The 16,054-nt window shown below is 40.9% G+C and overlaps 2 protein-coding genes across 2 annotated transcripts; both read right to left on the reverse strand.

The window, feature by feature from the left end:
- Positions 1-5,498: 5,498 nt before the first annotated feature.
- LOC145954069 (uncharacterized) lies at positions 5,499-6,152 on the reverse strand. Its single transcript, XM_083067747.1, has one exon. The coding sequence runs from the start codon at positions 6,150-6,152 to the stop codon at positions 5,499-5,501; it is 654 nt and encodes a 217-aa protein (XP_082923873.1).
- Positions 6,153-10,941: 4,789 nt separating this feature from the next.
- LOC109812567 (uncharacterized) lies at positions 10,942-16,039 on the reverse strand. Its single transcript, XM_083067748.1, has 9 exons — positions 15,841-16,039; positions 15,669-15,773; positions 15,518-15,590; positions 15,342-15,437; positions 15,196-15,255; positions 12,472-12,500; positions 11,729-11,945; positions 11,437-11,598; positions 10,942-11,330 (listed from the first exon to the last, which is right to left on the reverse strand). Exons 1-9 carry the CDS (start codon positions 16,002-16,004, stop codon positions 11,139-11,141), a joined length of 1,098 nt encoding a protein of 365 aa, XP_082923874.1. The 5' UTR covers positions 16,005-16,039; the 3' UTR covers positions 10,942-11,138.
- Between the last annotated feature and the right edge of the window lie 15 nt (positions 16,040-16,054).

The raw sequence follows: 16,054 nt of genomic DNA on the forward strand, positions 1-16,054 counted from the left end.
TGACGTTACCTTTTGTCCTGAGCTATTTATACTGTCATTTATGGGCCCCGGACCCCATGGGCCTCGCAGCATACTTACCGTATTAGGTAATACACCCTAATCAACTAATTAACCCCTAATTACTTGATTAAAGGTAATAAGTGACGATAGGCCGATCCAGGTGGCCGATTGGCATTCGGCTGCCTGGTTCTGCCATTCAATGGCCGACAGAGTGGTGGCCGACCTCCCTACCCGTACACTGCCCCCCATCCTTGAAGAAAGATGGAGCTTTCTTTAAGGGTAAAATGGAGACAGTGGCCCTGGTAAGGTGAACGGTTGCACATTTGTAACCATTAGATCATGTGAATCGAACGGTTACACAAATTCAAAAGTTGCATTTTCCCGCCCATTTGATGAGCCTATAAATAGGTGAGTGGTAGGGCCATTCGCACGTATTGCTCTCAACTGAATTGGGGTAGCCGAAGATCTCCGAAGCTGATCTGACTACGAATTGTTCTGCAAAGAAATTGGTAAGCTTTTATAATCATGGTTGATACTTCTACGAGCTCTTCGGCCGACAGCTCTCGGTCGTCGTCATCCGAGGGGACATCGTCCAGCGAGTCAAGTCATCGAAGTACCGTTCGACTGCCGATTGATGCCGATGGACCGAATGAGGGTGCTTCTTCTTTGGGGGAAACCTCTACTAGCGGGAGTGAAGAGGTTTAGGAAAAGACGAAGCGTGTCTCGAATCGGCAACGATACGGTCCCTCTGTTGTGCCCGGTTACGAGTGGGTCAATGGGGAGATAACTTCCTACTATTCACGTTACCGAGACATAACTATGATCACAAACCTGCTGGACTATACAAAATGCTTAAATTTTGACGCTAAGGAGGAGCCGTATCCGATTGGAGTTCGGTCTTGCCGAAATAACGCCTTCCCGAACCCAGACATTGTTTGTTTAGATCAAAGTGGCGCAAAGATGGAGTCATTTTATATGTACGACTGCCTCGTTCGGGACCTGAAGGTAAAGGTGCCGTTTGATGAGTTTACCATGGGGGTGCTGAAGGTGTTGAACGTTGCTCCTACTCAATTGCATCTGAATAGCTGGGCGCAATTGCAAGGTTTTAAGCACTTGTGTAAGTGTATCCACATCAAGCCTTCTCCACTCCTTTTTCTATATTTTTACTCTTCCCGACCTACTATACTGGCGAAGTGGCTTTCCTTGAGCCGAGTGGGTGATCGGCTACTGTTGGACAGTTTTACCTCGTCATATAAGAATTTTAAGGCGGGATTTTTCCGGGTGACTATCAGGCCGAATGGACGACGCTTCTTCTTTGGGGAGGATGATAAAAGTCTGTTCCCGCTGTACTGGACTCGTGCCCCTCGGCCTTACGACGTGGTGCCGAAGAGCGGAATGACCTGAAGTTATTACTTCGTCTTCCTCGGCGCTTGCCGACTAGGTCTTTAATTAACTTGGTTGAATCTTCACGTTGGTGGAATGACCTGATAGGTATGTTATCTGTCCTATTTCGACTATCAATTAAATTTCTATTGATGTTTACCTAACCCTTTTTGCAGGAATCATGGTTACCAGCGGTGCCGATGAGCTGAATATTCGCAACTTGCTTTCCGCTCGGGTGAAGCAAGTCAGACAAGCCGGGGGTGTAGGCACTTCGGAAGTTGCACTCACCCCCCGACCAGATAATGATGACCGAGCGCCTCCTTCTCCCGAACGCAAAAAAAAAAAAGAAGGGAAAAAAGGGAAAGGAGACCAGTCGAGAACGTCCTAAAAGGAAAGGCGCTGAGGAAAATCCAGAACGCGCTAAGAAGGCCAAGTCAGTGCCCGAGGCATCACCCAATCGGACTGTGATTGTGGTGCCACCTCAGCTAATGTCTCGTGCCTTTCTTGGTGACGATGTGTCGGCCGAGACGTTGATTCGGCCTGATATTGTGTCTCCTTTCGGGCAGGAGTTCTTGGCTAGCCTGGATGCAAGAGCCAAGTGGAGACTCTATTGCGAGGTGCAAACTCGCTCATTGGCCTTAGCCCATCACCTAGCCATGGAACCCATCGGCGAGGTGGTGCATCTGAAACAAAGTTTAGAGGAGGCCGAGAGGACTGCCGCCGAAGCTATCGCGGTGAATGAAGAAGTGACAGCCAAAAATCGGGAGCTGTCGGCCGAATTGGATGCTGTTCGACGAGACAATGATACTCTTCGCCTGAACCTTCAAAAAGCAGCTAATGAGGAGCGGCGCCGACTGGAGGAGGCTCATGCCGAGTACAACCGCCTAAAGGAGCAGGCGAAAGAGAAGATTGTTGCTCAACATGAAGCCGGGTTTAAACACGCTGTTCGGCAAGCCAAGCACTTCGGCCAATTTGAAGAGGGCTTCGAGTTTGATATGACCCAAGATTTTTACCAAGGGTCATTGATTTCTTTTGCTGATATGCCTGAAGGGGCAAATCCCGATGGGGAAGAGCCAGAGGATGCCCCCAGGCAGAAGATGCCAAAACCTCTTCCGAGGAAAACACCATGGATGAGGGAAACCCGGAACCTGAGAATGAGGCCGAAGGAAATCCCGAATCTGTCATTCAAGCCGATGCAGCCCGAACTCCGGAAGAGTAGTTTAGTGCTTGATAGGTCTTATGTAATTTTTAACTTTTGTTTGAACAAGTGTAGACCGGGGGCCGATAGAGCCTCCTTTTTTAGAATGTAATGATATTGTCTCGTTTTGACTTGTGTCTTTAATACGTCTTCTTCATTCGAAGTACTTGTCAAATTTGCACGTAAGACTCAAGTAATAAGTAGCCGAATCGGTATTATTGTTTGTAAAAATCAAAATAAACACTTGTATTCTGGAGCAAGACCGAGTGGAGTCCCTCGGAATTGCCTTGTCTTGCTGGCAAAACCGAGTGGAGTCACTCGGAATTGCCTTGCTTTTTGAGCAAGACCGAGTGGAGGTCACTCGGACTTGCCTCTATTTACTGGCAAGACCGAGTGGAGGTCAATCGATCTTGGCTTGATTTGCTGGCAAAACCGAGTAGAGGTCACTCGGAATTGCTTGTCTTGTTAGCAAAACCGAGTGGAGTCACTTGGAATTGCCTTGGTTTTTGAGCAAGACCGAGTGGAGGTCACTCGGACTTGCCTTGATTTGGTGGCAAGACCGAGTGGAGGTCAATTGGTCTTGGCTTGATTTGCTGGCAAAACCGAGTAGAGGTCACTCGGAATTGCTTGTCTTGCTAGCAAAACCGAGTGGAGTCACTCGGAATTGCCTTGCTTTTCAAGCAAGACCGAGTGGAGGTCACTCGGACTTGCCTTGATTTACTGGCAAGACCGAGTCGAGGTCAATCGGTCTTGGCTTGATTTGCTGGCAAAACCGAGTAGAGGTCACTCGGAATTGCTTGTCTTGCTAGCAAAACCGATTGGAGTCATTCGGAATTGCCTTGCTTTTTGAGCAAGACCGAGTGGAGGTCACTCGGAATTGGATTGATTCTTGGGCAAGACCGAGTGGAGGTCACTCGGAAATACGCTACTTATGAGTAAAACCGAGGGAGTCATTCAGAATTATGTTGCTTCTTGAGCGAGACCGAGTGGATTCACTCGGACTTGTGTTGCTTCTTGAGCAAGACCGAGTGGAATCACTCGGAATTGCGTAATTTTCCGAGGCACATCCTTGGCCGAGTTGATCAACTCGGGAGGGAAGCCTTTTACGTGATTTTCCGAGGCACATCCTTGGTCGAGTTGATTAACTCGGGAGGGAAGCCTTTTGCGTAAATTTCCGAGGCACATCCTTGGCCGAGTTGATCAACTCGGGAGGGAAGCCTTTTGCGTGATTTTCTGAGGCACATCCTTGGCCGAGTTGATTAACTCGGGAGGGAAGCCTTTAACGCGATTTTGAGGCACATCCTTGGCCGAGTTGATCAACTCGGGAGGGAAGCCTTTTACGTGATTTTGAGGCACATCCTTGGCCGAGTTGATCAACTCGGGAGGGAAGCCTTTTGCGTGATTTTCCGAGGCACATCCTTGGCCGAGTTGATTAACTCGGGAGGGAAGCCTTTTGCGTGATTTTCTGAGGCACATCCTTGGCCGAGTTGATTAACTCGGGAGGGAAGCCTTTAACGCGATTTTGAGGCACATCCTTGGCCGAGTTGATCAACTCGAGAGGGAAGCCTTTTACGTGATTTTGAGGCACATCCTTGGCCGAGTTGATTAACTCGGGAGGGAAGCCTTTTGCGTGATTTTCCGAGGCACATCCTTGGCCGAGTTGATTAACTCGGGAGGGAAGCCTTTTGCGTGAATTTCCGAGAGGGCAACAACAAATAATGAGATAAAGTGTACTTTATTGATATATGCCTCGTTAAAAACCTTGTCGGCCAAAACCCCTTTTCACTTTTTTACAAGGGGAGAAAAGACCGATCAAGGAAAATAGTGCAACTTGGAATTACATTATGATCAGATTACAACGATTAGCTGTAGTATGTCTTCAAGTGAGATGAATTCCATGTTCTGGGGATGATCTTGCCAGAAAGCTCTTCAAGTTTGTAGGCACCTTTATCAAGGCTATGTCGGACCCGAAACGGGCCATCCCAATTTGCTGCCAACTTGCCTTCCCGTGGATTACGTCTTGCCGGTCCCAGAACTCTCCAGACTAAGTCTCCCTCCTTGAAGCTTCTCTTGGTGAGATTGGAATTGAATCTACGAGCCATTCGTTGCTTGCAAGCTTCGGCTATGATCTGAGCTTTGGTTCGTACTTCGTCAATCATATCGACTTCGGCTCGGAGCGATGCTTCATTGGTTGTCTCCTCAAAATGTTGCCGCCGAAAGGAAGGTTCCCCGACTTCAACAGGGATCATGGCATCGGTGCCATATGTTAGCCTAAAAGGTGTTTCTTGAGTTGTGGACTGAGGCGTGCACCGATAAGCCCACAGGACTTCTAACAATTCTTCGGCCCAAGCTCCCTTAGCGTCCCCCAATCGCTTTTTTAATTCAGTAAGTATCACCTTATTAGCTGCTTCGGCTTGTCCATTGGACTACGGATGTTCGACCGATGTAAATCTGTGTTGATTGCCGAGATCTTGGATAAATCGATTGAGTTTCTGGTCGGTAAATTGCAAACCATTGTTGGTTATGAGAGCATGTGGAATGCCGAAACGAGTAATGATGTTCTTCCACAAGAACTTCTGAACATTAGCAGCTGTGATGCTGGCGAGTGGTTCGGCCTCGACCCATTTCGTGAAATAATCCACAACGACCAATAAAAACTTGCATTGGCCTTTAGCTATCGGGAATGGTCTGAGTATATCCATTCCCCATATTGCAAACGGCCATGGCGAGCTTATACTGTGTAGTTCTTCAGCCGAGGCATGGATAAGATTGCCATGTTTTTGGCATGAAAGACAACACTTGACGAACTGCATGCAATCGCTTTTGAGAGTTGGTCAGTAAAAACCTGCTCTAAGCACTTTCATAGCTAGCGTCCTCCCTCCCGAATGAGATCCACATATGCCCTCGTGAACTTCTCTCAAGACATAATCCGCCTGTGCCGTATGATGCATTTCAAAAGAGGCACCGAGAAACCCTTGCGATACAACTGTCCCCCAACAACCGAATACCTGGCCGCTTGAGTTCGGAGTTTTTTGGCAGCCGCATGGTCAGCTGGTTCCTTGCCAAGCTCCAGGTAGTCTATTATTTCCGTTGTCCAGGTGTGTGTAGGCTCTTCGATCGTCATACATTCGATCGGTGTTACACTTGGAGTAGCAAGATCAAGGTGAAGTGTGGTTCGTAGCTGTCCGGGTTTCCGATTACTACTTGCTAACCGAGCTAACTGATCGGCCCTCTCGTTATGTTCTCTCGGCGTGTGTTTCACTTGGACATCCTCAAAAGTGCTGCGCATTCTGTGAAACAAGTGGTAATATTTCAGCAGGCCTGAATCTTTCACCTGGAAATTGTCATTCACTTGTTCTGACACGACTTTCGAGTTTGTCCAACATATCAATCGTGTAGCCCCGATTTCTTGTGCGAGTCTCAATCCTGCCAATAGTGTCTCGTATTCGGCCTGGTTGTTTGACGCTTTAAACGCGAATCGTAAAGACTGTTCTAGGGTCACTCCTGTCGGTCCCTCAAGAATTATACCTGCGCCACTGCCTTGACTGTTTGACGAGCCATCCACGTGCATGGTCCACACGTCATTCTCGAAACGACCTTTCGGTTGCAATTCATTAACAAAATCAGCCAAGTATTGAGACTTGACCGGACCTCGTGGCTCAAAGCTGATATCAAACTCTGATAGCTAAATAGACCACGCCATCATCCGTCCTGCTAATTCTGGCTTTCGCAACACCTTGGCTATCGGGCAATCAGTTCGGATAATGACGTGATGGCTCTGAAAATATTTCCTGAGGCGCCGAGCGGTATGAATGAGCCCAAGCGCCATCTTCTCCAGAAGCTGATACCTGGTCTCGGCCTCCTGTAACATTTGGCTGACGAAGTAGATAGGTTGTTGCTCCTCCTTTTCCTGAATCAGAACGGCGCTGATTGCGTCGTTTGATACGCACAAATAAACCACCATTGGTATCGCGGGATCGGGCTTGGAAAGAATGGGTGGCGAGCCGAGGCGCTCCTTCAAAGTCTTGAAAGCCTCCTCACAATTCTTAGACCATTCGAACTTCTTGATCTTCTTCAACAATCCTACAATGGGTTTGGCTACTTCGGCCAAACAGGAGATGAATCTTGATAGCGTAGTAAGGCGTCCTGCTAACTTCTGGACTTCCTTAAGGTTCTTGGGACTTACCATGTTGACGATTGCCATGCACTTATCAGGGTTGGCTTCTATGCCCCTTGCCGACAACATAAACCCAAGGAATTTTCCACTTGATACCCCAAACACGCACTTTTCAGGGTTCAAACGCATGTCATACCGGTGCAATTGTTGGAATACTTCGGCAAGATCAACTACATGGCGGGCAATGTCGTGGGATTTAACAACCATGTCGTCAACATACACCTCCATGCTTCGACCGATTTGGTGCCGGAAGACTTTATTCATCAATCTATGATAAGTTGCCCCTGCATTTTTTAACCCGAAGGGCATGACCTGATAGCAATAATTGGCCGAATTAGTTATGAAAGCTGTTTTTTCTTCGTCGCGGGGATGCATGGGGATTTGATTGTACCCCGAATAAGCATCGAGAAAGGTGAGGATTCTGTGGCCGGAGGCACCGTTAACTAACTGATCTATGTTCGGGAGTGGGTAAGCATCCTTGGGACATGCTTTATTGAGATTAGTGTAATCAGTACACATTCTCCATTTTCCGTTCGGCTTTTTCACCATTACCACATTTGCTAGCCAAGTGGTGTAGTGAACTTCCCGAATGAATCCCGCTGCTAGCAACTTGGTCACCTCTGCTTCCACTGCTTGCTTCCGTTCGGTTCCCATTTTCCTTTTACGCTGGGCAACCGGTCTCGCTTCGGCACAAATCGATAATTTATGACACATGATATTGGGGTCTATGTCGGGCATGTCAGAAGGTGTCCATGCAAAAAGGTCTTTGTTTTTCATTATCGCCCGGCACAAGATAGAACAGTCTTCTTCAGATGTGTCGGCACCGATGTATGTGACTTGAGCCGAATTCGAACCGATCTGTAGCTCTCTTTTTGACTCTACCGGCTCTACACGTTCCTCATCATTCATTCTTGGGTCGAGTTCCCAAACTGGTTCTTCAACTGATGCCGGAGAGTTGACAACATGTACCCTTTTGGATTTTGATTTTCTTTCTATTGGAGCTACTTGCAAGCTAGCAAAATAACATTCCCGAGCAACTTTTTGGTCGGCGTGGATGGTGATGATTTTCCCCTTGTCAGAAGGGAACTTCATTGCTAGGTGCGGAGTTGACACAACAGCGCCTAGCATATTCAACGATGGTCGTCCCAAGAGAATGTTGTAAGATGTGTGAGCGTCTACCACAATGTATTTTATCTGAATCTCCCTGCTTTCCTGTTTGTCAAAACAAAAACGAGTGAAAAGCTTAATATACCCTTTAGTGTTCACCCTCTCCCCTGCAAAACCGACCAAAGGATCGTCATATGGGACCAATTCTCTTTCGGAAATACCCAATTGTTTAAAGGTATTCCAATACAAAATATCTGCCGAACTGCCTTGATCTACCAGCGTTTTCTTTACTATACAGTTGTGAATTTCCACGCTGATCACCATTGGATCATCTTGCTCAGGATCGATGCCTTGAAAATCAGCATCAGTGAAAGTTATTGTTGGTAATCGTCGGGGAGGTTGCCTATCCACATTATTGACCGAACGAATAGCTCTAAGGTGTCTCTTTCGGGCAGAAGATGTCGAGCCGCCACCCGCAAATCCACCTGCGATTGTGTTTATGACCCTCCAACGTGAAGGTGCCGAATCATCTTTCTTTTCTTGGGACCTACTTCGCTCGCGCCGAGGTCTATCAGACCGATCCTGCGCATGCCGATCATTGTGTCGATACTGGGACGAGGAGCGGGGACGATATGAAGCTGGTCGATCCACAAAAATTGTGCAACTTGCCTTGCTTGACCAAATCTTCAATTTTATCTTTTAAGGTGGCACACTCTTCAGTTGAGTGTCCGCGATTTCTGTGATACCTGTAGGTTTTGCTGGTATCGGCGCGTGGCGGAGTGGAAGCTCTCTTTGGAACCGCCAACACTTCTGCTGCCAAAGCTTGCTCCAGTATCGCGGCCCGGCTTGCATTAAGAGGGATGTAATTGGAGTATTTGGGACCTCGCACGGGTCGGTCCCGAAGAGCTATTTCTTTGCCTCGCCCCCTGTATGTCTGTTCGATTGGCTTCTCGGGCTTGGCCGACTGGTTAGCCCGGGCCTGATTTCGAAATTCGGCCAACTCCTCCATTTGCATATATTTATCCGCTCTCCTGCGCAGATCATTCATATCTGAAGGAGGCTTCTTGCATAGGCTATTGACGAATGGCCCTGGTTTTAAAGCCGTCGTCAGGTGATGAAGTGCTACCGCCGGGTTAAGATCTCGGATTTCCAAGGCTGCCTTGTTGAACCGATCCATGAAAGTTCGAAGCGATTCTTTCTTATCTTGCCGAAGGCTAACCAACGACAAAGATGTCAAGCTATGAGGACGGCTTGTTGCAAACTGAACTGTGAATTGAGATGACAGAGTATTGAATGAGTCGATCGAGTTAGGGGGTAGCCGAGTGAACCAGCTCAACGCCCTACCCTTGAGGGATGTGGAGAAAATGCGACACAATGCAGCATCATCCGTAGTACTCAGGGTTACCTGCGTAAGAAAAACATCAAGATGTTCATCAGGATCAATGGTACCATCATATTTATCAATGGGTAAAGATTTCCAATTGTCCAAAAGAGAGAGCTGCATTGTGGAGGGGGTGAAAGGGTGTCGGTGTGAGCTGATAGTTGTCAAATCTGCGGGCCGACCGACAGTGGGTAAGGCTGAAGGGTGCTTTTCAGGTGCTACTGCCGAGGCACGAGGGACCGATGTATGGATCGTATGGGACTGGTGCGACCCTTGAGTTTGCGTATTGGTGACCTGAGTAGGTTTCCATGAGGTGTCTTGATTCCTTAGTGCCTCATTCTCAGCTTTCAAGGCCGAAAGCTCCCTAGCATCTTTTTCTCGCTGTTGTTTCATAGCCTCCATCTCTTGTTTCAATAGACGGAAGGTTTCAGAAAGGTTGGTTTCATCCACCACCTCGACATGTTCTTCTTCGTGTCGCTAATCTACCGTGTTCGTCCTCCTTGTTATCGCCATTGTCTTGCTCGATTAATGTCTAAGATCGTCTCGGTTCGACCCCACGGTGGGCGCCAAATGTACCTGTCTGAAGGGCACACTAAGTCTTCTAGTAGTCCGAAGGCCGACGAGACTCCCGACCCAGTAATCCGATACGCTGAAGAGGGGGTTGGTACCTGCAAAAGGCACTCCAACGCTCAAGTCAGGACAAACTCGAATCTCTAGGATAATTAATGAACAGTGACGTTACCTTTTATCCTAAGCTATTTATACTGTCATTTATGGGCCCCGGACCCCATGGGCCTCGCAGCATACTTACCGTATTAGGTAATACACCCTAATCAACTAATTAACCCCTAATTACTTGATTAAAGGTAATAAGTGACGATAGGCCGATCCAGGTGGCCGATTGACATTCGGCTGCCTGGTTCTGTCATTCAATGGCCGACAGGATGGTGGCCGACCTCCCTACCCGTACATATATATATATATATATATATATTTCTTTTATTTGCTTTTAATTTCGTTTGTCGACTCTAACTTCCATGAAACTAACATGTCAATCTCACACTATATGGTAGATGTACATATGGTGTTACTTGATTAAGATATTCTATAGTAAAATTTTCAATTGCGTAAATCTTTTTACATGTTAAATTTTATTTTTGTATTAATACCTTAATATTACTATTAACAAATTAATTAAAGCTTGATGTATTTTGCTACATGTCAAGTTTTAATTTACTAATTTTTTTAAAAACAAGCTTTTTGACACCTAAGTATCAAGATTTTAGGTATAAATTATTATTATCCAAAAGATCTCATATAAATAAATCTTATTTGTATTTTATAAATTTTTATTTTTTCTCATATTTTATTGGTGTGAGATTTTGTATAAATTTAATAATTTAAAGCGAGTTTTGACAAATAGCAAATAGGCGAGGATAAACACAAAATTAAGGAGAATCGTAGCATAAAAATTATATATAAAAAAAAACGAAATGTTAGAACACAGAACAGTTAGCAAAGCTACAGTATATCTCGTAAACCCATAATCCTGATCCCCACAACTACTTGGGAAAATCCATCCGAAAGTTTTCCTTTCAATCCTCTGATCAATATCATGATCCTCTACTGTTGGGAGAATAAATCATATCGCAGCGATCAGCTATCCTCGTACTCAACATCGATGATAAAGATGTAGCTAGTAACGAATTAAGAAATTAAACTTCAACACCAAGGACCTCAATTGGCTTCTTAACATCATCCTTTTCGTCATTGTTTTCTCCTTTGCGGCAGTAGCAAGCGTATAGTATGAGCTGAACAAGTCCAGAGACTGCTCCAATGCTATTACTAATCTGCAAGAGTACATACAATGGAAACGATGCTTAACACAAGTTTCAGTCAAGAACTACAATGACAGAGAAGAAAGATAAAAGATAGAGAGAGAAGTAACTATATATAATTACCAGAACATAGATTTCAAAAGGGTGGATGAGAGCATATGATGTCCAACACGAACCATTCAGGAAGTTGGCCAGAGAGAGCCAAAATGGCATGTATCTCACGCTCTTTGTTTTTATAACCTTTGCCTGTTGGAAAGAAAATTTTGTATAATATATAGAGTCCATTTCATATGCCAAAGTATCACCATCAAAATGTAAGTTATGTGATATAGATTCAAGAGTCAAGACTTACCATGATTGTAAGAGGAGAGACATACATCATGACATTGAATACATCACAGATAACACCAATTATTAATGACCTTTGGGTAGTGCCATGCAATGCCAACATTGTTACAAGAACAATGGCAGCAAAGAAAATAACCTCAATGATAAGATAAAGCAGCACCTTCTTCTGAAATTAAGGAAGAGAGACAGTGAGTGGTAGAACAAGAATAATGGGTACATAATTCAATTAAGCAACTAAGTTTTGGGACTTCAAATAAGTAATGGCATAACATAACAAAGGAGTAAGCATAGCTCACTTGTCCTTTGGTGGTTGCATAGGTTAAAAATATGGCAAGGTATACGAACTCGAACACAAGCCCAATGCCATTGATGGTGACGACTAAAAGGCTATTAGGATGCACAAAAGGCATTCCATAGAACACCCAAAACGCACAATTCAACACCGTAGCTACGTAAGGATCAGGCTTGAACTCCTCCACTGACTTCTTCTTTATAATTTTATAGAAAGTTGGTCTGCAAAATTCATCCAATTAAACAGCCATGATCTTAATTTCTCAATACAATAATTGTTACCTAAAAAGGAAACTACCTCACAAAATGTTGGAATAAGTAATCCAACTTTGTGTAAACAATTTTAATCGGTGATGTGATTCAATCGTAAATAGTCTTATATGATATATTTAAAAATCATATAAAATTAAGATTTCTGATTAATTAGCAATGTGTAGAACTGAACTCAATTCTTTTTTTAAACATTAAGGTTGAACTAATGGTAGGAGTTGAGATAGTATCTACAATTTTAGAAAAGTGTGTCGTTGTGTAACTCAAAATGTTATACATCACTATTTATACCACTTCACAAGTAATGTAGTAAGAAAATTGTATAAAATCTTGGATTTATTAACGAGAGTCGCAACAAGCAATGCAATCATACATACATACATATATCACACAACATAAAAATCAATAAATTCAAAGGGAGAGAGATAGAGAGAGTGTGTAATTACGCTGGTGAGAGGAACAAACCAAAGGAGATTACGTTTCCTGCACATAGAAAGCAAGATCGATCTGATTTTAGTACAAATAAATGATGAAACACAAAAGAACATGATATATGTCATCATGCACCAAACTGAATAATTTAGTTACTCTCTTTTATTTATTAATTTTAATGCATTAATCAATTAAATGAAAACATTGTGATAAAATATTATAGTTATTATTATTATTGTTCTCGATCAAAATTGAAGGTTTATTTCGATAACACGAGTTCTCATTTAATGAAATCCTTTGCGGTTGCGATTGAAGGAAAGAGAAAGAACCTATGATGCCGACGACATTGCGAGCTATCGAAGGGTTCACCATTTTCAAACAACACAGAGAACACAATGGAAATTAGAGGGAGCGAGAGATGAAGGGTATAATGCTTTGTCTGAAACTAAAATAGAGAGAGTTTTTCTTTTATAATGATAAGTTTATGTTTAAATTATTTTTTAAAATATATAATTGACTAACAAGATAACTATCCTCTTGTTATTAGATATAAGTTGAAGTTCTGTTGTTGAAAGGTAAGAATTCTCTTCTGATCAATTCTGCAATCTATTATTGGTGCTAAACTAAAACTACTTTTTTTCCCCCACCTTTTCTTCTTTCTTTGAAACAAGAAATAGCGGTAATTAGCTAGAAAAAAACAATTAAAATTATAAAAAAAAGAAATTAGTTGATAAACACAAATTTCCGTTGCTTTAGTTTTTTTTTTTTATTAAAAAATATTTTTATTTTGATGAAGAAAAATACTTTTACAGGCTTTTAGTGTTTTGTTGAAACTAAAATTAATAAATAAATAAAATAATTGTAATATAAATATTTTTGTTTACTCTTTTTAAATTAAATTATTATTCTTTTTTTACTGAATAAATTAAATTATTATTCAAAAATTAACTTTCACTATATTTTCTTGTTTTTCTCTTTTATTGAATAATCTTTATTTTCACTTTATTAATTTCTTAGCTACTTCTAACTTCTTTACATTTCTTCATATTTTCCTACTCTTATTTTCTCTTTATTTCTTTTCTCTATGTCAAACATGGTGTAAGAAATGTTATTCACTACAATTATAGATGTTAGATGTCAAATGTACTTGAATTGACTATTTAAAAGTTAAAAGAAGACATCTAACTTGACTTCTAACCCTTTTTCTTGTTTAGTTCTCAAAAATTAGTTTTTGTAAGTAATAAACTTCTATCTATTAAACACAAATAAATCCTAGTGGTTAGGTGGGGAGGGGTTGAAGTAGTTAGAAGGATGGAAACCTATGTTCAATCTTCATTATGACCATCTTTGTAATCTTTTCTATCTTTACCCCAAAAAAGAAAACACAAACCACTATATTGTGTTAGAGTATTTTTAGGAAATTTTCTTGGACGAGAAGATTTGTATTAATTTTTGTTAACTTCTTATCTAATTCAACTTTTATTTCTCAAAATTATTTATGAATTAAATATTAATATTATAAAATAAATTATGAATAAATAAAAATAATTTTATGCTACAATATAAATTGTTTATCATAAATATAAAATATAACTTCTTAAAGGGAAAGAATTGTAACATCTTAAATTTTTTTAAATTATTAATAGGGTATTTTAATTAATTAAATAGGTTTTATAATTACATTAAATATTTTTTTAAAATAATTATAAGTGCTTTTATTAATCAAAGAAAAAGGTTACGTTTGTGAAATTATTTGTTATATTAATTATTATATATATATATATATATTATTTGTTTTCATGTATTTTGATTATATATCATGGTTTTGATTAATTGAGAGATTTTAATTATAAGAGTATTTTTAGATAAAAAAAAATAAAGATTTTAAAATTATTTTATTTGAAGAGATACTATTTTATGTTTTATCTATAAGAGTTTTAATTCAATTAATTAAGATTATTTTGATAACTAGAGTTATTGATAAAAAAGAATATTTTCTAGTTTAATCATTATAGATAATTATTTGAATTTCATGAGAGGAATAATTGACGATGGATAATAGGCTTTTATTGATAGCTTACACATGCGATAGGGTTTAATATTCCCTTATATAAATATGTTAGTAAGGATAGGGTTGCCTCACATGACTCATCGTGTGTTCTCACTAATACAGAAAGGGTCTTTTACGTCGTGTATTTTGACCCTTTTACGTCGGAAAAGGGTCCGACGTTAATACGGGAGTCGTAAATTTACGTCGCCTCTAAAAGGTAACGTAAATTTACGTCGGGGTTTTCTCCAAACCGACGTAAAATGGGGCAAAATCATGCCACAATTTTACGTCGGAGATGGCTTTTTCCGACGTAAATTTACGTCGGTCATTGCGTGGACCGACGTAAATTTACGTCGGACAAAGCCATGTCTGACGTAAATTGTGGGAGTTTTTTTTTTTAAAACGTTTGTAAATTGATATACCCAACACCTGCATATAAATATAATCTAGAATACCAACTCTAAACCAGGCAGTCCAGAATAGAAATTCAAATTGTATTTCAAAATTGAATGACAAAAAGAAAATAATATATAAATCTTAAAAAACATAAATTATGACAATGTAAATCCTATTATCCTAAAAAAGCTATAAAACATGTTTGTCAATGCTATCTAACTAACTAAACTAACTAACTATCAAACTATAAACATAATATCTAACTAACTATCAAACTATAAACATAATATCTAACTAACTAACTAAACTTAGAAAAAAATTTGCCCATTGTTCTCTTATCTTGAGCAACTCATCTTCGGGTAATGGAGATGGATCTTGAAAGACCTGAAAGGGTAATTTAAGTGTCATTAATATGCAATGTTAATTATTCTAAAGGTAAATATAGTTAAATAAATTTTGATATGAATTACCTGCGCCCAAGAATCAATAATACCCGCAGAAACTATGGCTTTCATCCAATACATGATGTAATAGCCACATTCAAACGAGTCTTGTTGCTTATTACACTAAAATGAGAAACAAATAACTATTAATTCCAAAGTCAATAAATTTAAATATTATTGATTGTATGAATTTATTTGCTAACCTTAGGGTATATGAAATGCAATGACTTTGATGATCTGGCTCTTCCACTTAATATATTAGCTCCAGACACGATTCTAATTAATTGAAATAAAAACAAATGTTAGCCAATATATATAATTAGTTTTAAAACATAATGAAAAAATTTTAGTTACCCATGTAATTGGCTTTTAATTTCATGGCTTGGTTTTCGATGAAGTGAACAAAACCACACCACGGTATATTCCTTAGGAATGATTACCATTAACTGCCAATGGGACCTACATTGTATGACAAACAAATCAGTTAAAAAATTACCATGATTAAAAAACCAATTAAAAAACTAACCCGTCAATGTATGGAGCCATGTATATATGTCTTCTTGAGTCACTCATCCATGTTTGCATATATTGTTGGATCTGGACCTGAGTGTTTCCTGATTTTTGGATGGATTGAGGCTCAATAAATCCATATACTTCTGCTTGTGCTTGCTCCACACTCAATTTGTCCATGTACCTAACACAAATAATTATTATAAGTTAAATGTAATTATTGTAAATTT

This window comes from Cajanus cajan, chromosome 2 (genome assembly GCF_000230855.2).
Source record: "Cajanus cajan strain Asha chromosome 2, NIPB_CcT2T_4, whole genome shotgun sequence".
NCBI classification, from domain to species: Eukaryota; Viridiplantae; Streptophyta; class Magnoliopsida; order Fabales; family Fabaceae; genus Cajanus; species Cajanus cajan.

Excerpts from the sequence above, each read along its gene's own strand:
- LOC109812567 (XM_083067748.1), bottom strand. The coding sequence starts at position 16,004 with ATGGACAAATTGAGTGTGGAGCAAGCACAAGCAGAAGTATATGGATTT. Across the intron at positions 15,774-15,840 it reads ATGGCTCCATACATTGACGG|GTCCCATTGGCAGTTAATGG; the intron begins GTTAGTTTTTTA and ends CATACAATGTAG. Across the intron at positions 12,501-15,195 it reads TCAAGATAAGAGAACAATGG|ATCGATCTTGCTTTCTATGT; the intron begins GCAAATTTTTTT and ends TACTAAAATCAG.
- LOC145954069 (XM_083067747.1), bottom strand. The coding sequence starts at position 6,152 with ATGCACGTGGATGGCTCGTCAAACAGTCAAGGCAGTGGCGCAGGTATA.